Source organism: Lutjanus erythropterus, chromosome 10, assembly GCF_056507025.1.
Source record: "Lutjanus erythropterus isolate fLutEry1 chromosome 10, fLutEry1.hap2, whole genome shotgun sequence".
Taxonomy (NCBI): Eukaryota; Metazoa; Chordata; class Actinopteri; order Lutjaniformes; family Lutjanidae; genus Lutjanus; species Lutjanus erythropterus.
Window position 1 is genome coordinate 23,231,185 of NC_139326.1, and position 22,989 is coordinate 23,254,173.

The window sequence follows — 22,989 nt, forward strand, 5'->3', positions numbered from 1 at the left end:
ATTAACAAGAAAATATTTGAAACAGTTGACTGTAAATAAAGATGGATGACACATGTCCACTTCTTATCATTTTGCAAAACTGGAGCTGGTGTGATCAGGTTTGGAGTCACATTATCAAAGTTGGCTGACTCAGTCATAAGCAGGATTTAGCTATCAACCATGATGCGAAACAGCTGTTTATAGAATCCAATAACTCATTAACTTGCACTTTGATTTGTTAGTTCGGTCTATGTCCCATGACCCATACTGCAGTCAGTCAGATTTTTTGGGTTCCCCTTTTGAGCAGCTGTCATGTCGTCCATGTTTATATACAGGATGTCAATGATGACCGTGGAAACTTTCCAGGGAAAAAGTGATGAACAAGGCTGAGCTTGGTGCCATGGTTTCTGACTTTTATTGAAATTGCAATATTTCAGCCAGAGAGGGGTTTCTGGCAGAAAGCTCTGAAGGGTAACTTCTCCCATGTGCTTTGTGACTTATGAGGTTATGGACGTCAGCAATCTGCGGTGTTGAAAAATGAGCCAGCCTTCATGATTTGTCAAATCGGAGAGCATGGAGCAGGCGACTAAGAAGTTACAACAACACCCTGTTACAAGTACCTGTTAACATAATGCATCAGACAGAGTTGAGGAGAAGACTAGTCCAGCTGCAACTTTCAATATAAATGATGTTTTGTAGATATATAACCCATTGTCTCAAGAACACAAAAAGTGAGCACAGAGAAACTTTGCCCCTTCAGTACATGAATGTGAAACAAAGTCTGCATAAACACAATTTGTCACAATGAAACTCAAACATCAAAGTAAAGTAACAATAAGCAGAGGGACTTTAAAGGGTAACCACCAATCATACACAGTCAGTTCACGCATTACTGGAATCTTTCTGTTTCATTATGTTTGTATTTATTTATTTGAAATGGGGAAAGTTTCACAAATCTGCTTATCATTCTTGGGGTCCGTAGGGGTCTCGTAATTCTGAGGAAATTACTCTGCTAATGTCACCGACGGTATGCTAGTTGTGGTGTTGAGAATACAAATATTTCTCTAAATGCATGAGATATAACCTCAGGGCATGAATTCTGAAAGAAATCTATGATGTGCAGTCAGACCAGATTTGGCCAGGTTAAATATACTCACATGCTGTGGTTTAAAGCCAGTCAAACAGTAATTATCACAGGTAGATATATTAGTATAAATTGCAGGAGCTAGCATGGCTAGTGGTCTGATGATATCATTACACAAGTAAATTAAGCATTTGGGGCCTTTGTGTCTTTATTTAGCTAGGAGAGTTGAAGTGAGGACAGGAAAGGGAGAGAGAGAGGGGGGTGACACACAGCAAAGGGACGCAGGTGGCAGCTGAACCCAACAGACATTTGTCACAACAATCTTCACTTGAAAGGTATAGAACTATTGGCACATAAAAAAGGCTCATATACATAAATCAGATTTTTTTTTACAGCTGACCTTGAGCTTCCATACTGTCACATCTTCTCTGATAGACAGACTATGAGTTTACACTTATGTATAGCTCTGTCTTCATACTTTAACATGACATCATCTTACATTAGCCAATGTATATTATTTCTCAAAGGTTTGTGATATTCATTAATGAGCTTGTTTTTTTATCTGTTAAATATCAGTTCGGTGTTATTATTATTATTATTATTATTATTATTATTATTATTATTATTATTATTATTATTATTAATTTATTAATTTATTTATTTATTTTTTTGTGCTGCAGGATTACTGTATATGCATCCGTGGTTTCTGTCGTCCTCTTGCGGCTGATGCTTGTCATCACAACGAGATTAGTCTACTCTGAGAAACTGCAGCCGGGCAGAGAGAAACAAAATGGTATGGTTGGTTTTAATTATTTATCATGTACTAATCAGTAATCTCTAATGTTATTTTTATTCTCCTTCCCTTCCTGCAGACGTTGTGTCCAGACTACTGTGAATTAAAGCGGAACCCTTGTCGCCGCTCCAGGGCTTGAACGGAGCCTTTACAGTGTAGCACGCTGTCAAAAGGAGCAGCAGCAGGGCAGCGGAGGGCAGTTTGTGGTGGAAAACTTTCAGTATCTGCATCTACACGAGGAGCAATCAGGTAGTTTGTTAATAGCCTTTGTACATGAAGGAAAGCCGCGTTGTTTTGCTGTTGTGGCGTGTTGAGAAGCAGGTTTTAGGAGGAGATAAAAGCTAAATATGCGGAATGTTGGCTAGCTGCTCTCATTCAGGTGAACACACACTGTCACTACTAACACTGTTAGCGAGTTCATGGTATTTCTTTAGGTGTTAGGATTTAGTCTAGCATAAAGAAACCAAAAAGACAAGTCATCGGTCTTATTATTTGCTCAATGTTTGCTGTAACTTCAGGACTGACAAGTCATTATAAATTAAATCTGTCTAAATATCACGGTAAGCTATGTAACATGTATGTAATTAACTTGAAGTCTTGTTCTTTTAACTATTTGTTTCTGTGCTGATTCATCAGATCAGACCCATCTTGCGTCCCTGTTGGCAAACATTATTTCTGGTATGGATGACATGGTGATGGAGGAGGAGGATGACTGTCCAGAGCTGGTGCCCATCGACACTCCGACAGGTCCTCCTGCAGGGCAGATACCTGTCACCATTATCACAGGCTACCTCGGTGAGACACTATCTGTGTTACAGCTTTAATGAGCTTATAAAGGAGATTATAGTCTCAGACAATGGTCAGTTCATCCTCACCCAACCAGTATGTAGAGCAGTAGTTCCCAGTCTTTTTCCTTAAGGAACCTCTTTCCTATATTCAAAGCATAACAATGACAGCACAGAACAACTGATAACTGATAATTGTGCAATTAACCTAAATAGTGTGCAAATAATTGCAAAAAGCTTGTGTAAAACAAGGATTATTTGATTGTCTGCTGTGAATATTACATCAGAAATGATTTTCCTGATATTTTTACAAATGTTTTTATACAATTCTCTGTCTGTATTGTGCATTATTTTAAATATTTGTTTATCTCACATGCTTAATAGGCTTTTTTGACAAATTCAATGTTTTCTTCTCCCTGACACTTCTTTGGCTGTTTTAGCAGCATACTTTTCTAATGCAGGACGAGGCTGTTTGGCAGAGAGGGAAGGCTCTGAGAATATTACTTGTGTTCAGGTCTGCACTGTGCCTCTATCCTGCATTTCTTTTAAACTTTATATCATAAATAATTATCTAAATCAAGCAGACCCCGCATCCCTCCATGAAGCTTTGGTGACTCCTAGTGGGGGTCGGGTCCCCTAAGTTCAATCACTATTATACATCATTGAAACTATAGCAAGTATTACTACTGCACCTAATGATCAATTTGTTTTATGCTTCCTTATAATTGTTATGCATTTATTTTTTGTTTTTTTATAGGTGCTGGGAAGACAACACTCCTGAACTATATCTTGACAGAACAACACAACAAGCGGATTGCTGTCATACTCAATGAATTTGGAGAAGGTAAATATATAAATGTTTTTCAGAGAAATCAAAATTAGTTATGGTTTCAACTGATTTTGTTCAGGCCAAACAACAAACTGAATGCACTCTAAACTTAATGCCAGACTGGGGGTTGTTGTGAGTATCTCCTCAACTTTCCACAAGAGAGCAGCAGAGTAACAACTTTGCCAAGAACTGGAAGAAGCTCACATATGTTTCTTTTACTGTGTATCCAGAGTTTTTAAGACCTTAAACTATGTTACTGCAGCATGTGTCGTATGTGATTAGCTATCTTAGTAATCTTTTCTCGCAGTAACATTTCTTTATATTCATATTGAATCAGGCTGGTTTAGCCAGTTTTCTGATTTGTTTGAATTTGTTGAAGTGGTCCAAAAATGTCCTATATTTGGCTTTTGAAAATCTGTATTTGTCTTGCAAAGTATGCAGCATCTTTGGTGGAAAGTATTCAGTCTTCATCAGCTAATTTTATTCTGATTGATCTACCTTTTTCATCTTTCACCTGCAGGCAGCGCCCTTGAGAAATCCCTCGCAGTGAGCCATGCAGGAGAGCTGTATGAGGAGTGGCTGGAACTGAGGAACGGCTGCCTCTGCTGCTCCGTCAAGTATGTAACTACAACCAAATACAGCCCGTTTGATGTTGTGTTATTTTACAAATAAATTTAAGCTTTTTTAGCTTTCTTTAGGTCCTGTAGTTTAAATTCTTGCAATTGCAACTATTGCTTGGCCTTTTACGTGTATGAATTACTGGGGTAAATAGGGTGTAAGTACACAGTAATGACTTTTGTTTATTTTTAAATATGTCTGGTCATCATTGTAACTACAAGAAAACACAATATTGCTACGTATTGCAGTTTTTACTTAGTTACTGTAGACATAATGTCCTGCCATTTTTTATTCATTAGTGTCTCTTCCTCTATTTTTCAGGGACAACGGTCTTAAAGCCATTGAGAATCTGATGGCAAAGAAAGGAAAGTTTGACTACATCCTCTTAGAAACCACAGGACTTGCTGATCCAGGTATTCACACATTTTACAAAGTATTGTTTTAAGATTATTTTTGTAGCAATTTTTTGCCTTTGCCTGGCAGACAGGTTACTGGGAGTGAGAGGGTTATGACAAGCAACAAAGGTCGTGATGGTGATGATTGTGGTGATGTGGCATGCACTGTAACCGTTCAGCTACCAAGCTGCTCCATGTTTTGGAAAGTTAAAATAAGATCATTTTTCATATAAATCAGACTTTGATTGCTTAGTAGACCATTATCTTTTTCAAACTCTGGCCTGGGAGCATGTAGACAGTCATTTTCCTGCTTTGAAACCTCATGCAGTCACCAGCTGTTTCACTAGGAGGTGTGTTGTGTATGTAGGCTGCAGGCGAAGAGAGGACCTGGCTCTCCCAGCACACACACACAACACAACAGCACACACAGGCAGGTGATCACCTAATCAGTGTCTCATTAAGTAGAACAAGGAGGCTTGTGTTGGAATCCAACAAACACTGGAATGGACTGGCTGCCATACATGTAGAGATGCTGACTTAAGAAACATTTGTAAGAGTGGTCTCTAATTTTTTCCAGAGCTGTATATGCAGATATATGTTAATAGAGATCAGTCTCTAATTTCGTTCTTGTATCTTAAGTTGCTAATTGAGCTGTAAACAATGACTGAAGAGAGGAGAAAGTCTTGGCCTGGATTTATCTGTTATCCATTATCAGGATGTCCGCTGGCTGCACCAGAAGCCCTGAAACATTGGCCACCGACCAGTGGATAAATTGTTGTCTGACGATACCTGATGGGTTCTGAGATTTGGTAAACATTGACCAACTTCTGCAAAAAGCTGGTATTGACAGCATAGACACTTCTTTAAATGTTTGCATTACATTGCCAACCAGCACCATACAGACCTCTTTCAAACAGACTCCACCACTGAACCACTTGGTCACACAAGATCAGCGATAAAGGCCTTTGAGACGTGGCATTCATACCGTGTCTCCTTCAATACCCTGCAGCCCAAAATACAACATTCAAGAGCAGCCTTCAGTGTTATGGTGACACTATGTAAACTCAGACAGGTCTGCAAGACAACAAACCAATCTACAGGAGTTCAGTTAGATTACTTGTTGCCACTCTTATGTACAGTATGTTTTAGCTTTTGTTTGTATTAAATGTACCCAGGACTCACCTGACAGCAGTTATGATACTGAGTGGTGAAATAACATGAATTGAACTGAATTAGTATGCTTGATTTTTATGTATAGATATTTATGAACAACCAACAGCTGTAAGCCATGTTGGAGTTTACTTGTTGGCTGTCGTTTGTTAATATAACCATTCTGTGTTGTGTTTAAGTAAATTGTTTTTGATGTAAGACCCGGTCCCTGCTTATAGCCCATTCTGTCTTTTTATGTTCTTTAGTATGACTTAGCATTCCTGACATAAAATTTAGGGCTGACTCTGGATCAAGCAATGCAATAAAGCTCCTTTTTTTTGGTCTGGGTTTAGATAATGATTAAAACCCTTCAGATTTCTTTGTGAAGTCCACATCAGAAGTTAAACCATTTTGTAACTCTGAGGACCTGACTTGTGTTGCTGTGACAGGAGCGTCCAAGGAGCCTATTTTCCATCAGTGGCAGCCCAAAAAAAAAAAAGAAAAGAAAAAAGAAAACTAGTTGTCCCTTCATCTCTCAGCTTTGAATCAGGAAATCAATATTAGACCATTACAGGGTGAGCACTGTGACAACTGGGCTGTGTCGCTAAGTGACAGGTGTCAGGATGCAGGAGCATGGGCAAACACACACCACTCGGCCTGGCAGACAGAACCAACAGAGCGCGCTCAGACTGGGGCCGTCCTCAATCCTCTGCCACGTCATTGGCTGAGACAGGCTTTTTATTGACTGGGACAGCTCCGTCATTGGCCGTGGCAGTGCTGTCAATCATAACGTCTCCCGAGGGGATTCTCCTCTTCCGTTCAGAGAGGAGGCTGGATGAGTTATGTGAAACATGCCACTCAAAAACAGTGTTTTCATTACGCAGCCATCAAATATTTACAATGCTTTCTTATTCTCGTCTGGCAGTTTGACAAAAGTGCATTATGTGAACAAGCTGTGGCTGGCAGGGTAACATAGGGTCTTGTAATAACCGCGTGCACAGGAAAATAGAAACAAACCAAATGTACCAGCAGGAGATAAACAATTGAAAGCTTCTCATATTGGTTTTATCTGCTCCACAGAGCTCAGCCAAGAAACAATACCTGCATAAAGCAGTGCAACAGTGCAATACTTTAAACATTAGAACTTAAGATGTGGATGTTAGTCAATGAAGTTAATTCATTTAATGCTAAAATGTATCAACAGACAATCTATTAATCCTCTGTTACTTATCAAGCAAAAAACGAAATAAAAAAAGGTGTTTTCAGCAGCTCAAACATGACATTAAGCTAAAAACAAAGCAAAATCTGTGTTCTTAAATGGATTTTCCCCATTTTTGGTGTGTTAAAACAGAGAAATAAACACCTTCCCCCAACCCCCCCACCCAATCCAATGAAACGAAAGTAAGTAACACACACACAAAATAAAATGAAAATGAAATAAAATACAGAGTGAAGTACAATAAAAAAGGGCATTCAAGTGCACAATGATTTGCTGCTTTTCTCTGTTTCATATGATTATAGATTAAATATCAATGAGTTTTGGATTGTTGCTCTTAAAAACAGGTAATTTGAAGATGTTACCTTGCACTTGGGAAATTTTCATGGGCATGTCTCACTATTTTATGAAATTGCAAATTAGTCTGCAAATTAATCAATAATGAAAATAATCACTATTCATTTAATACTATTTTATTAATAGTTTGCAATTGAATTACAAACAACACTACAACAAAAACACTGTAAATTGGATTCTTTATCAGATTTCTGATAACAATAGTAATGTTAATGATAATAATAATAATGATTATGATAATAATAATTAAAGTATTCATTGATATTGCACGTTTCAAAACACAGGTATGAGGTACTTTATATTAAAAAACAGAACACATTTCAAACAAAATGAGGATATAGCTAGCTAACTAACTAACTAACTAAAAGCCATAATACTAAAACACAAAGACAGTAACATGAACCAAAATCTCAGAAAACATAAATGAACTCACAGAAAAAGACATTTTTATAATGTAATTTAAAAGACCTAACAGAATTTGCAGGCCTGAACTTTGGGGTCTGATTTACTTCGGGGTGAAGCTGCTCAAGGCTTTGTAAGCAATTACTAAAATATTGAAATCATCTCTAAAAGCAGCAGGTAGCCAGTGTAAGGAAGCCTCGAACTGTAAAATGTGATTATGTTTCTGTGACGGATTTCCATCATTAAATTTGTAAATTGTATCAATCATCTCTGACGTCTAACAGTGTATTTTTGATTAACCACATTCATTCCTGTGTAATGTGCCAAACTGTGTTGCATTTTTATCCTAGTTTTCTCTTACTTTGAAGGTCTTATGAAAAAAAGGATGCACATGGCCTCTATTTCCTGCCTGACATTTAGAAAACGTTCGGATTTGTATGTATTTCTGCATTTCAGCCATTTATAATCTAATATACCAGTTCATATCGTCTGACAGGAGCTGTGGCCTCTATGTTCTGGGTTGATGCAGAGCTCGGCAGTGACATCTATTTGGATGGTGAGACATTTGTGATGATGCAGCATGTCTTTGTCCATCATGCAATGAAACTGATGGTGGGAATATTCTCCATCTGTTTGTCTAAAAAACATGATACTGATAAACTGAGGTGTTGTTGTTATTTTTTTGTTTGTGTATCTGTTTTACTGCTATATATGTGTGTGTGTGTGTGTGTGTGTGTGTGTGTGTGTGTGTGTGTGTGTGTGTGTGTGTTTGCATGACTGGTGCCTCACTCCTCACACTAAATACTCAGCTGTCTGCTCTGTTGTGACAGGACACTAGACCAAAAGTGTGCGTCAGATAACTCAGAGAAAGTGGTTTAGACAAACGGACAAAACTAAACACCAAAAGGCGGCTGCAATTTAGAAAAGAATGTGCACAAGATGAGGCATTTGATTCACTAATCACCAATACTTTGCTCATCTCATAGGCATTGTCACTGTCATCGACGCCAAGTATGGGCTGCAGGTATGTGCTATAAAGATGTGCAAGATGCTTCTTATTTAAAAAAAAATGTAAAGTTTATTACTGAAATGAATCAACAGAATATTAAATAACATTTTTTGAATGCTAGTACATGGAATGTTTGTATTTTATTGATTTTGGAGGCGGACAAAAGTAAGAGAAAATGTAAACACAAGCTTATTTCATCTGATTCTAAAGAGAAACTATACAGAAACAGCCTGTCTTCTTGCAGGTGGTCTGGTTTGCTGATGTAGGTCATATAAAGGCACTGATATTAAAATGAGACTCATTCATAAGCAGGTAAAAACTCCTGATCATAAGTATAATCAGGAAAATTTACTAAAAGTACTCAAAGTAGAAAAATGTTCCATGACTGTTATAAAATCATGTATTATGTCATTAGATTATGCATGAATGCAATAATGTAAAAGCAGGATGCAACAAATAATTATTGTCATCTTGGATTAATCTGCTGATTATTTCCTCGATGAATCAGTTGTTTGCTTGGTTTGTCAAATGGTGACAAATTCCAACACTAATGCCCAAAATACTAAGTAGAGCTGTTAAATAAGCAAAGTAAAAGTACAATATTTTCTTCTAAAATGTAGTGGAGTAGAAGTAAAACATATACAAGTACTTTAAATGTGTACCTAAGTACAGTACTTGAGTAAATATACTTAGTTTCATTTCACCACAGCTCAAATGTGAAATTTAGTTATTTTTCTCCCCGTCTGTCTGCAAATTGAGTGTGTTTGGACTGTTTTAGACTCTTCAAATAAAATAAGCACTTAAAAAGTGCTGCTTTTTTCAAATTTTTTTTTTTACATTTCATAGACGCTTTAACTAGTCAGTTTTTTTAAGAAATGGTTCAGTTTTAATATATATTCAGTATATAAGCTTTGCCAACATAAGCTGTTAAACTCGTGAGAGTTTAACACACACACACACACACACACACACACACACACACACACACACATCCTGCCCTCCCTGTGGTATTTAAAAGGAACAGGACTAGTGACACCTGGATAATGGGCTCTAATTTGAAGGTGTCAGGCTCAGCGAGGTGACACATTTCATGGCCTCGGTGCTGCTCCGTCCTCTCATTGGGGAGAGGTGAGACGAAGGAAATAATGACAGAAATAAGGAGAGGATAACTGATAGTGAAGGAGTAATTGATATCAGAGATGTGACCATTGTAATAGGACTGTCACGTCCACTCACCTGCCTGTCCCTTCATCTGTCCCGTAAGATATCCATCCATCTGAGGGGTTTCAAGTTAACCGGACCCCTCGACCCTCGCACCCTCTGAGATGCCTTTGTCTCTCTACACAGAGGTCGTTATATAAAAAGCAGAAAGTGGCCATTCTATTAAGTTTTTATAGTACATCTTTGTAACTCTTTTCCTCAGAAATGAAGCGGTGCCCACGGTGACAGATCGTTGTCAGATTGGCACTCAGGGGTCAGGATCCAGATTAACACTTCCTGCGCTGTCTGTTATTACATATTAAACTGTTTTGGAAAAGGCTGGGCCCCTGGAGTCGCAGGACACAAACAGAAAATGAACCGTGATCTCCTGTGGTTTCATGTGCAGAGAAAGTCACTTAGTTCACAAAGATGAAACACAGGCCTTTTATTTATCTGTCACGTTTCGCAATTTCAAACATTCGCTGGTATTCTTTTAATGGATGTGATGTAAATCTATCTGATCAACTTGAACAAATTTGTACTTTTAAATCAATGTTCTGGTTGCATGTATAAGTTCTGTCCACTGTCTCTGCTTTCTGTAGCAACTAATGGAGGAAAAAGCAGATGGACTCATCAATGAAGCAGCCAGGTAAGTTTGCTGAAAGTGTTTTTGACAGCTTGGGAAATACTCCCATTCACTCCCCGCTTGAAAATGTGTCTTTTTACTGAAAACGCATCTGTTTTGGGTGGAGTGGTTGTAAAGTGGTGAATAAATACAATTAAAGTCTAGTTTCAGTTAAAAACTACAAAAGGACTGACAGCTTAACACACAGAGACGTTCAAAACCAGCTCTGTCTCCTCTGTCCAGCACAGTTGTAATGTTGAATGTGACACATCAGAAAAATGGGGAAGGAGTCTATTGCCTGTTTTTAGTATGTTTACCCGCGTTTAAAAAAAAGTGTACACACAAGTTAATGTTGGTGTGGAAATGATATTGGAGAGAACAAACAAAATATAACATGTAACATTAATTATTGAGCTTGCTGATACTGATGGTGGGTTTTGTTACATTTAAACAGAGCCAGGATAGCTATTTCCAGTCTCTGTGCTAAGCTAAGCTAACCAGGTGCTGGATGTAATTTCATATTTATCATACAGACATTAGAGTGGTCTTTCAGCTGCAAGAAAGCAACATATGCCGAGTTAACGCAACAAGATTGTAACCTGGATTTTCCACTTGCCAACAGTTTTTGGAGATTGCTGAAAAAAGCCCCCAGATCAGAGGCAAATCAGTGCTTGCACTGCGCTCACAAATTGGCACTCGATCGCTATGTGCGAACTGTTCAAAGACACGATTCGAGAGTTGCCAGTGCCTCCCAGATGGCTGAAAGAGAACAAGCAGGTTTAATATCTGCTCAGACAATAAAGCTCAAACAGGATAAAATGAGCAAAAAATAGTTACAAAGTAGCTCAAAGTAGCCCCACCTCCAGCAGCTACAACAATAATACAAATAGTGTTTTAAAGACCAGACCGACTCTTCTGAGATCTTGTAATGTCTCACTGATGGTGTAATCTGCAAACCACGATGACTTCAAGATCCCAGACTACAAGACAGAAAGTTGTGTAGTGTGAACAATGCAGCAATCTGACAACTCTGAAAATCATGTACATTACTGTGTTTCCCAAAATGGCAAACTATTCCTTTTAGACTTAACAAACCACCACACTCAGCCTCACGCTATGCTGTTGAACATCCTCTTGCCACCCGCCTGTCTGTGTCCCCGGGCGTCTCTCCGTTTGTCTCTTCCAGCAGCTGTGTGGTTGTTGTTGTTGAACAAATACACCGATGAAGAACAGACCAGTTGCACGACCCTTTGCATTCTTGGTTTTTGTTTGTGTTTTCACCTCCAAGCTAAACAGCGCTCAGCTCCCATTTGAGTTTGACACGTACGGCCCACTGCCACCCATGAAAAGTCACACGCATAGACACAGCTGGTAAATGAGAGTTTTCCAAAAGACAACATGAACACACAACTTTTATCTCTCTCAAATGAAACTAGTTAAGTGTTTTTATACATGATAGATCCTATTTTTTGATTCTCTGTTGTTGGTTTTGTGCAAATTCACTTGCTCAATATTGTATTTAATGTCTTTTTAGGCAGATTGCTGTCGCTGACCTGACTATAATCAACAAGACAGACCTGGTGAATGAGGAGGAACTCACTCAAATCCGAGATGCGGTCAGGTCAGCTTCACATAATTTTACTTCTTGTCTTCTTAGTTTTTTTCTACTCGTATTCGCTAGCACTTTATAATAACCATCATTAATAAATGGAAAATTGATAGTTCATTAAACTTTAGTTAACAGTTAATTTATTGTAAACAAACAATCAAAAAAGTTTATATATGTGTTAGAAACCATTTGTTAAGATTTTGGAAAAGATCATATTTTGAGTTAAAATAAGTGTGTTAGTTACAAAAGTTCACACGTATTGTAATGTACATAACTATTAATGCAAGAGTGAAAGGTATGATGATCATAATTTGCAACTTTATAATAACCTTTCAAATAGGTGTACAACTAATTATTAACCATAAGCTAAGTGTTACAAATAACTGGTTTATCTATATGTAATGATTAATCATTAATAAATACTTAATATGGTTTGTTAACGGTGAAATAACTATTACTTTACCATATACTCATGAAAGTTACAGTAAAGTATTGTACTGGCCTCATTTATTAGGTAAAAAAGAACAAAGCTGTGTGGAGATAGTGTTGTAGGATCAAGGTCTGATTAGTCCATTATCTGAGTTTTAACCTTTTTTCTCTCATTTCAGGTCTATAAATGGTCTTGTGAAGATTTTAGAAACTCAGAAGTCGAGGTGAGTTACTTTTTGTGTCTGTATCTTTGCGTCAGGTTCACTGCTTTGTTAGTGTAACAGATGAACTCCACGTGCTGCTTCTGCTCAGATCCTTATATCAAAGATGAGGCTGTTCAGGCGTGACATTGTTCAAAACCCCCAACGCGCACACACACACACGCACACACACACACACGCCCCTATACATACACAAAATGCAGCACCCTCAGTGAACACCAAACCTTCAATGGTGTCCAGTTTCCCACAAGTCTTTGCTCTTTGACCCTGGGTCCTCAAGCCGACATGGTCGCGTATGTGTGAATGTGTGTGCGTGCTAATATGTGTGTTAGCATGTTATTGGACCCAGGTAGCATCTGGCTAACACAATCAAAGGTTTGGGTGTGTTTTGGATCTACTTTGCCCCCCCCCCCTGCAGAGTTCAGACTGGGGTGAACAGATGAAAGACAGCGTGCAGTGAGGGGTTAATCGGAAAAACAGCCCCGCAACTTTAAGCTTTTTTTTGCCACTTAACTCGGTTACCCTTAATATTGTGGCAAAGCTGAAACTTCTTGCTTGATTAATGATCCATTGTGGTTTAGATTGATTTTAAATTAAACTTCTTTAAAAAGTAAACATTTAAAATTAAACTCTTTAAAAAAGTGAGATAATCTGTGATCATCTTCCACAGGGTGGATCTCACTGAAGTGCTGGATCTGCATTCCTTTGACAGTAAAGATGGAGCAAAGTGAGTTGCTTTTTTAAGTTTCATGTGGATAAAATGTATTTATTCTGAAAAATACTAATGTATAAATGTCAAGAAGCTTAGTTTAAAGGGCCAGTGTGTAAGATTTCTGGGCATTTTTTTGGCAGAATATGGGTGAAAATGAATATAATATTCATAAGTATGTTATTATTAGAAATAAGAATCTTTGTGTTTTTTTAACCTTAGAATGAGCTGTTTACATCTACAGTGTGTGGGTCCTCTTCCACAGAGGCCGCCATGTTGAACCGCCATGTTTCTACAGTAGCCCAAAACGAATAAACCAAACACAAGTCGCTTTTACACGGCCTGTTCAAGGCAGGAATGTTGCGCTGTCGTTCTGCTTTTCTGTCTGTATAAGGGTCATGGACACGCAATAGGGGGCATTTTTGCTCAGCCTCTAACCCACCAGCAGATGTAGTAACAGAACTGAATCGACATCTGTGTAAAAGGGTGAAACAGCAGGATGGGACGGTAGTGCTGCGTTACATGGTCACTGCTCTTTGTGACTGTGTTTGTTAAATTTCACAAGCTGATCCTTAACTTCACAGTTGCAGGAGAAGTGATGCTCCATTTACCCAAGAACACCTAAAAAGCTGTACATCATGAACTCATGAGGTGATCAGCTCTACATGTGATTAGAAAAGAGGACAGAAGCAGAGTCCCTCATTGACTGGTGTGGTTGACACAGTAGACACAGACGCTGTGGTGTGCACCTCTTTTTCATTCCGCAACGCTGGCATGCCATCTAAAATCACACACTGGGGCGGCTTTGTTCAGTTTAAAAAAATACAAAGGTGGCATAGAGGCGAGCATTGAGATGCCACTTAATTCTACATGCTGGTCCTTTAATGAGACAAATACTGCATTTTTAAGCATAAAACCAAACCAGTTTTAATGTAATAATAATGATCGACCTATATTGTTCACATAAACGTTTTTGAGGATCCCTGAAATTTGTTTTGTTTTTTTTAGACTAGTGATATCTTGCAGTTTAAACTGGACACTGCTCTCTGGCAGACAAAGGATGTACTGTGATGATGACACTGTTTCAGAATAAGATATTACAAATTACAATATATTTCTTTAACGGGAAAAAACTTAATGTAAAAAAAGACAAAATCTCAAGATGTAGTGCTGCTTAGTCAGTGGATACACATGTAATAAAGTTGACAGAAAACACAGCCCCTATGTTGACTTTAAAGTTCCATTGAGGTGTTTCTCCAAAAAAAAAAGTTTTTGAAAGGTCTTAACAGGGTTTTCAGTATCTGACAGTTTATGCTGGATTGGGTGTTGGCGAGTATGCAAGTCTATGCACCAATCTGATATCATGTTATTTATTAGCCGCAAACTAGGATCATGCTACTTCCCATCAGCATCCCACCCACCTTATTTATTTATTTTTTATCTGAGCCAAGCCATACAGCAGTGATAGCAGTTATATCACAGCCATACAGTATTGGCCCAAAGGCAAAGTGCACACATCAGAATCACTACTGACAAGGAAAAAATGGTATTGGAACAATCTCGGTGTAATGGCGAACATTTTGAAATTGGTTCAGACTTATCTTTGGCATTTCTTCACTTGCATTTCTAGTTTCTTATCACTTGACATACTGTATACACAGAAACTAATGTGTCTACTGGTAATATTTGCCGTCCCAGTGTATAGTCCGTCCATTTACAGTGAAGGATCAAGAACTTATTTTGCGTGCACTAATGGCCTTTGTTTCCAGCGTGTCTGAACTGTGCACCCAGCGGTCTTTGATACTGTTGCTCACCATGTTCCTCTCTAATTAACAGACTCTTTTATTGAGCGTCCCCCTGTTGCACCGCGGGGTGGTCATCATATTGTATCCCCTGTAGAATGTCATTCTCATGAATAGAGTCAGTGTTCATCCTTTCATGTGAATGAAACAGGCCGCGGTGTTAAAGCTCTCTTACATGCCCTCAGTCAGTGTCTCTGAGACCAGCTGCAGAGGATTAGAGCTGTGTGTGTCCACTGGCTCCCGAGGAGTCCCCCTTGTCCCAACAGATAGCTCCTTTCCCTCTGCTCTTTGAGAGTCCGGGCCCCTCCTCCCCTCCATCCCACGCTGGCTGTTTGAAGCGGCCCCCCGCCGACTCTGCCTGTGTGGTACTAACAGCACGCGGGGCTCAAGCTGCTGGACACAACATTTAGCCTCCTTGTGAGGTCAGGGAGAAGGGGGAGGATGCGGAGGGGCTGATAGGGAGAACAAGGGCTGTAGTTTGTTTGGGGGTGCTGGTGGGTGTTTTGTAGGGTTTAATTGCCATTTCTAAAGTTTTCACAAGTCCATTCAGAGTTGTGTCATTAAGCACTGATACAGCATGTTATACTGTGAGACAGAACACAAAGGCATAAACCGTATTGTCCTGTCAGCTCAAACAGAAAAGAGAAAGAATTAAAAAATCTTAAAGATCGACTCAGTAGGATTTGTCTGAGCTGTTCGTAAACACACCAGACAAATATTTGATTGCTGAGTCTTGCTCCCGGGACGTCAAATACCGATGTTTTGGATCGATAAAGTGTCCCAAGCACAGCAAAATAATGAGAAACTAAGTAAATACAAACAGAGGGTAGAGTCTCTGCAGATACAGACACCACCATACATAACTAGTGAGTCATAAGTGATGATTCAAAGGGATTATGTTCATATGAGTCTATATATTGTTTTTTTTTTCAGGGAAATGTTGCATATTATGCCTTAAAGTACATATAATACATGTTAGAAAGGAAATACTCATAAACAAGGAGACAGAAAATAAAACTACAAAAAAAATCACAAAACATCTACTTAAATCCACATATTCAGAAATAATTAAAATTACATCAGATTAATTTTCGTATATAGTTGTCTCTCTGGTTAGTCCATCATGATGCAGTGTGCCATGATCAAATAGCCATGTAGTCCAGCTTAGAGATACATTTGTTTAATAATTTTTAAAATAAAATGTTGACATGACTGAATTAAGCTAAGGTACGAATAAATGCAACACAGTTATCTTTTAAGCCTTTTTAAGTGGAAATGAGTCTATTATGTTGGATAAAACTGAAAAGATATAATTCATTTATAATGTTTCATCACTTCTCTCCTCTGAAAGTTTAGCAGAGAAGCTCCAACTTGTGAAATCTACAAGGCCGCATCTTGACAAGGTATCGTTTATATTCTTTTTTGTAACTTCATTCTTGTATTATTATAGTCTTCCTTGTTTTGTTTGCTAATTTATTTTAACACATCATTTCCTACAGGATAAAGGGATGCATTCTCCTCAGGCTAAACATTGTGCCCTGCATTCCCTCAGGCCGTGACACTGTAGTGAAAACTCCCTCCCCGCTTTGGTTTTTGTGTCGAGATCAACTTGAAGCTTTTGAAGTTTTCTTGTTACACTACAAATAGACCCAGTCTCGGTCATACACAGCAGCATAAACACGCAGTTGCTTTCCACAGACAGTGTTGGCCGGACTGACAAGAGTCATGGCTGCATGTTATGGCTTTACTGTTGTGTGAACTGAAACCAGATGTCATAAAATGAAGCATACAGACCATGTTTCACCATTAAATTAGCAGCTGAATGTCAGGTATGAACAGAGGTGGGAAGTAACTAAATACAAATACTTAGTTGCTGTGCATAAGTAGGTTTTCAGGTATCTGCCCTTTACTTGAGTATTTATTTTTCTGAGAACTTATCACTTTTACTCCCTTCATTTTAATACAAATATCTGTACTTTCTACTCCTCGCGTTTTCAAAATGGGCTTGGTACTTATGTTTTAATGCATTTGAGTGGAATTATTGATTATTTTTATTTTTTGCATATCACCTTTCCAACATAAGGACCAGTTTCAACCTAAATAGACAGGATAGTAACACAATAGAAATGACAGTTTCTTCATTTATCTATCAGTGCATATAATGAGTGGCAGATGTAACGACGAAAACAACACAAGACTAAAAAAGACACCACAAGATGACACATTACATGAAAATGTAATGAGACAAAAAAAAGACATAACATGGCAAGAAATGACACAAAAGTCATCAAGACAGTAAGAATAAGATGAAAGTAACGTAAAAGACACAAGACAAAGGAGATATATATTATTTCAGTAATTTACATATATTAGATTAGCAAAAATACATAAGATGAAAAAGATGTAACAAGATGAAAAACAACATAAAACAAAAAGGACATAAAACAAAACACTACATAAAATTTGTAACAAGACAGAAAAGAAGAAACAGATGTAACCAGATGAAAACAATGTAAGTGTAACCTGTAACAAGACGGCAAAACTACATAACAGACACAGCAAGACAAAAGATGTAACAAGACCAAAAACAAAAGAACAAGACAAAAAAGACACCATAAGATGAAAAATGACAGAAGATGTAACAGTATGAAAAGCAACGTAAGAACTGCAACAAAGAAAAATGTGTAGCAAGACTAAAATCAAGTACAAGACTTAGCAAGAAGGGAAAACTCCAAAAAAGACAACATATATGACATAACAACATACACAAGACAAAAACTAATAAGATGAAAAGACAAAACAAAACTTTGGCCACATCTGGGTATGAATGGGAAACCTCTAATGTGCTGTTTTATAACAAAATATACAGTATATTACAAATATTCAAACATCAATTAAGTCCAGCATTTTCCAATATAAATTAAATTTTTTAGAAATATTTATTCCAGGATTAGTCTCCCTTGGTGTTTTCATTAAGCTTTAGACCAAATTACTTTTCACAGCAATTAGGACTCATCTTGTTCTCAGTTGTTCTTTATACCCATGAACTTTTATCACAGGATGAGCAGAGATGAGGGCTGTTTGTGTGAGTAAATAACGGCATTGTTGTCTGTTTTCTCCAGGTTCCCCTTTCCCGCATGAAGCTCAGCCGTCCCTCAGACCCTCCCCCTTTCTCCCCCTCCTCCTCTTCCCCACGTTGCTCTTTTCATGTAAATGAGAATGCTGTTTTTCTGTTGTTATACCAAATGACAAGGAAGTGTGTAACCTTAACACTTCAACACAAAACCCCCAAATATCTACAAAGTGCCCTTTTAATGCTGTAAGGAAGTATGGAGAGGAGAGGAGGGAGTGTGTGTGTGTGTGTGAGTGAGAGAGAAGAAGAGTGAGAGAGCAGGAGGTGGAGGGGGTGTAGGTAGATAAAGAGGGGTGCCGTTACCGGGTTTCAGGTGGCGAGTGGAGTTGTGGTTTTCGACACGGTCATTGACAAAATCATCAGCCGAGGCGTAAAAAACACTTCTTTTGTTTAACATTCATAATGACTCTGCTGGTTTCAGTGAACTGAAAATATATGTTAAGAGTGTATTTTAAATAAACGCCATCAGTAAAGTGTAAGTCCTAATAACATCCTGAAAATATACATCTTAAAACATAAATGTAGGGATGTAACTAAGTATACTTAACCAATCACTGTACTGCTGTACAGTTTGAAGGATTTGTACTTTGAGTGTTTCCATGTGACATCATTATATGCCTCTATTCCACTATGGTTTTGAGTTCAGGACTTGTATTCGTGGGTATTTTTCTTTGTGGCATTGCTTCTTTTATGAAACATTTTATTTTATTTTATTTTATAAAATGACTGCTGCATTGTTTTTGTTTTTTGCGATTGTTCATGCATGATTCAAACATTCATCGCCAAAGACAATTCGTGTTAATTTTTTGCACATGCACATTGTGGAGTTTTTATCATGGTATTATCATTCCTCGAGTTTCTGATATTGTTTCATCTCTAGTTTCTAGTCATAAATTTGTAGGGTTTTCTTTAGATGGCTGTTCAAATTCTGAACGTGTGTAAGGGCTTATAACATCATGACTGAAGTATATAATGGTCTTGCCCAGGCTCAGTTATGTCTCATAATTTTTTGTGGTGATACCATTTATTACACATATTTGGTGCACAATTTAACCTTTTTGACCACTTGAGAATTGATGAAAATGGTCGCAATATCTTTAAAATACCACATTGAGACACTAAGACCTTGAGAAAAGGAAAAATCCTGGTTAAGTAAAAGATCTGAGAATTTATTTCACACTGCATAAAAGCACTTTAATGTATGTTAACCATATGTTCTTTTCATTTTTACATGGATAAAGTGTCATTTATCTTTGAGTTTAGTGAGTTAAATATGTACAAGGAAAACGTAAAACCACAAAATGTCTGATTTATTGTATGTATAATAACACATATTATATTTAATGTCGTCCTCAGAGTATTTTGACTGTGACGTTTGAAGTGGCTGGAGATCTCCCAGAGGATACCTTGAATGTGTTCATCCAGGTAAACTCACTCTGTACCCTTCAGATCCTCCACTGTGCATCCATGTTGTCGTTACTAATTATCTTTAACACAATACAGTCCTTTGTAAAGTAAACACCCATTTTCCGCCGTTTCAGGATCTGCTTTGGGAAAAGATGTTCAAAAACAAAGAGGGGCGACCCATGACCGTCATTCGGTTAAAGGTACAGTAAAGCACAATGGTTGTCTCAGTGGCAGCGGTGATCAATTAATGCCACTTTATTATCTGTATTAATCAGTTCCAAACACTCCATTCAGTGTCAGTTAATGTGTCACTTGAGACTTGTGACTTGTGTTTTTGTGTGTTTTCAGGGCATAGTGGCGTTTGCAGGTAAAGCCCACCAAGTGATGCTGCAGGGGGTCCACGAGCTGTATGACCTGAATGAGACTCCACAGCTGTGGGAGGAGAACCCACGGATCAACCGCCTGGTCTTTATAGGTGAGGACACACACACACACACACGTCTTTCACCTGATTCCTTACACCACACTTACACACCACTGGAAATGCAGACAATTCAATAATGCATAAAATGATAAAAACAGCTTTTTTTTTTAAGTATGCATTGATATTTGCTTATTGGAGACTGAGCAAAAACTTTTTGTTTTGTAGTTTTCTGATTCTAGCATAGATTTCCATAAGTTCTTGACCATAAACTGGCACTGATTTATTTTACAAGTCCAAAATTACCTAAAAATGTCCTGGAAATTTTCTTCAAGCTATTAAATTTGGTACAAATGATATTGAAAACTGACTAGGGCTGCGACAAACAATTATATTCACGACCAAACAACATGACAGCTATTTTCATGACTAATTGTTTAGTCTATAAAAATTAGGGCCAGACAATGCTGGTACCAGTATTAGAGAATAAAAAATACTGATGTATCAATATTCTTTATATTGAATATAATATACAGAATTTATAATGTACATATAACCATACGTTTTTTGTAATGATCCCTCAAAAGTGGTTGACACTTTTGACAAAGACATGTAGAGGAGGCAGAATGTTTTAGTTTAAAACTGTAAAAATATCCCCCCCCCAAAAAAAAAAAGTGCAAAAGGCTCATCAATTTAACAGAGCCGAAAGTGACATCTTCAAAAATTGCTTCTTTTGTTCAGCCAACAGTCCAAAACCCAAAGATTCATAATAAATGGCAAAGAAAAGCAGCAAACTGTCACATTTAAGCTAGAACCATAAAATATTTGACGATTTTGCTTGAAAAATGAGTGAAATGATTAATCAGTTATCAGTGTCTTTTTTCCCCCCAATCGACTCATCATTGTAGCTCTAAAACAGACGCACTGTTCATTTGAACATTTTATTCTTTGCGCAGCAGGTCATCTGACCTGTAAAAATGTGACCTTTCAACATGCAGCAAATGACACAATGGACATTAAAGTTTCATATAATAAATAAGTAACAAACAAATAGATAAACAACTCATTACAACTGAATTAACTCTCAAAGAACACTGTCATAACTTATATATCTTCTCTCCATTACAGCTATATTTACAGGTTTCATAAAAAAACACTTAATTTTAACCAGTAGCTTAAGAATACCCTTGAATTTGAATATATTCCTATAAATGCTTGATTTTTAACATAATCTTTGTGTTTCATTTTCCCAGTCACTCATGTGAACCAAAATCTTTAACCTTTAATATTAGAAATAGATGTAGCTAGATAAATCCTCTTTTTATCCCTTAGTCTGGAAATTAGCAGACAGAAAATAATCATGATTAATATGTATCGATTGCTGTGAGTTTGAGGCTTTGAGGCTCTGGAAATTTTTGAACATTTAAACGCGCTGGAATTTTACTCTTAAACAGCTGTATGAACCCTGGTATTGGTACCAAATTGCACTGGGAAGTTAAAATAAAATTTTACCCATTAGCCCTGACCTTGAGAGCCACTCGCCACTACAACAAAGACCTTATCTAAGTCTCTGCTCTGTTCTGCAGGGAGGAACCTGGACAAGGACATTCTGCAGGAACATTTCATGTCTTCAGTTTTGCAGGGAGCTGAGAGAAATTAGCCATCAGCTCGTCCCTCATCTTTGCGTTCCGAACAGTTGATTCTGGAGCAAAAGCTGTGGCATTAGCCATCAGTAAATCTGGGACCGTGTTTCAGACGTTCACTCACAGGACGGTTAACGTTACAGCAGTGATCAATACCGTAGTCCACACTACCTGCTTTAAAAGCTACAGTCTATCAAAGAGTGTTTATGTTGCTGTAGTGCGCTGTAGCTAAATGCTGTGGAAACGACCTTTAAATTGTGTGCCCACAAAAAGGTGCTACAAAGGGCCAGAACTTTAATCAATACATTGTATTTTTTATAAAGAAGACTTTGTAAAATATGCAATTTTTGAAGGCTGGGAACCCAAGTAGTGTTGGAGGATTTCAAATGCTGTATCAAGTGTGGTACGTTGTAAATGAAGTAGCATTGCTTATGTTTCTGGCTTTTAACATCCTGATTTTTTTTTTTTAATTATTTAAAATAAAGTTTCCTTTTGAACTTCTATGACTGCTCTGATATTCCCGAACATTTTTTTTTCCTTTACTAAGCACAGATATTTCTAGCTGACAATGGCAGACTATTAACATAACAACAGAGACAAAGTGTCTTTGTGTTGAAGTGCTAAGTTCACTATGATACTCAACAAAGTGTGAAAAATGCCTCAGAGAACATTAACATCTTAGCTTTTATTGTTATGAGACACACACAAAGAGGTTTTAACTCTTGCACACAGTCAACGGGCAGTGATTATAATAAAGTGTGATACGAATATCGAAAGGAACATTTTACAACCAAAGTTTCCTAAAATGTCATTATAATTGGCTCTAATTATTGTTGCCAAACATCGTGTTAGTGTCATGTGAACCTGTTCTTCATCCATCATCTTCTAAACTGGGTGATTCCTTCAAAAAAAAAAAAAGATTTCCACTGCAGTTACACAGTTGTTACTTATGTGTAATCTTAGATTAAAAACTCTTGTTACTTGTTATTTAACTTTGAATTGTAATGTCTTCATATATTTGGAATTTAAGTTTTATTATTATGATTTCTATTTATTAAACAACATAATACAACATTACAAGAACAACTGACAAAACAAACAAAACAGACAGGTAGTTTAAAAAAGGAGGGGGAAAGGGTACAAAACACTTTTACAAATAATTAAGTGTAAATAA

The 22,989-nt window shown here is 37.5% G+C and overlaps 1 protein-coding gene across 1 annotated transcript; it reads left to right on the plus strand.

Annotated features, from left to right (window-relative positions):
* The first annotated feature begins 1,944 nt into the window (after positions 1 to 1,944).
* Positions 1,945 to 22,318, plus strand: zng1a (Zn regulated GTPase metalloprotein activator 1A). Its single transcript, XM_084728710.1, has 16 exons — positions 1,945 to 2,105; positions 2,493 to 2,651; positions 3,399 to 3,485; positions 3,991 to 4,087; positions 4,410 to 4,501; positions 8,104 to 8,163; positions 8,594 to 8,631; positions 10,419 to 10,465; positions 11,976 to 12,062; positions 12,659 to 12,703; positions 13,371 to 13,427; positions 16,563 to 16,614; positions 19,701 to 19,769; positions 19,886 to 19,951; positions 20,100 to 20,226; positions 21,759 to 22,318. The coding sequence occupies exons 2-16, from the start codon at positions 2,537 to 2,539 to the stop codon at positions 21,830 to 21,832; spliced, it is 1,113 nt and encodes a 370-aa protein (XP_084584836.1). The 5' UTR covers positions 1,945 to 2,105; positions 2,493 to 2,536; the 3' UTR covers positions 21,833 to 22,318.
* The last annotated feature ends 671 nt before the right edge of the window (positions 22,319 to 22,989 follow it).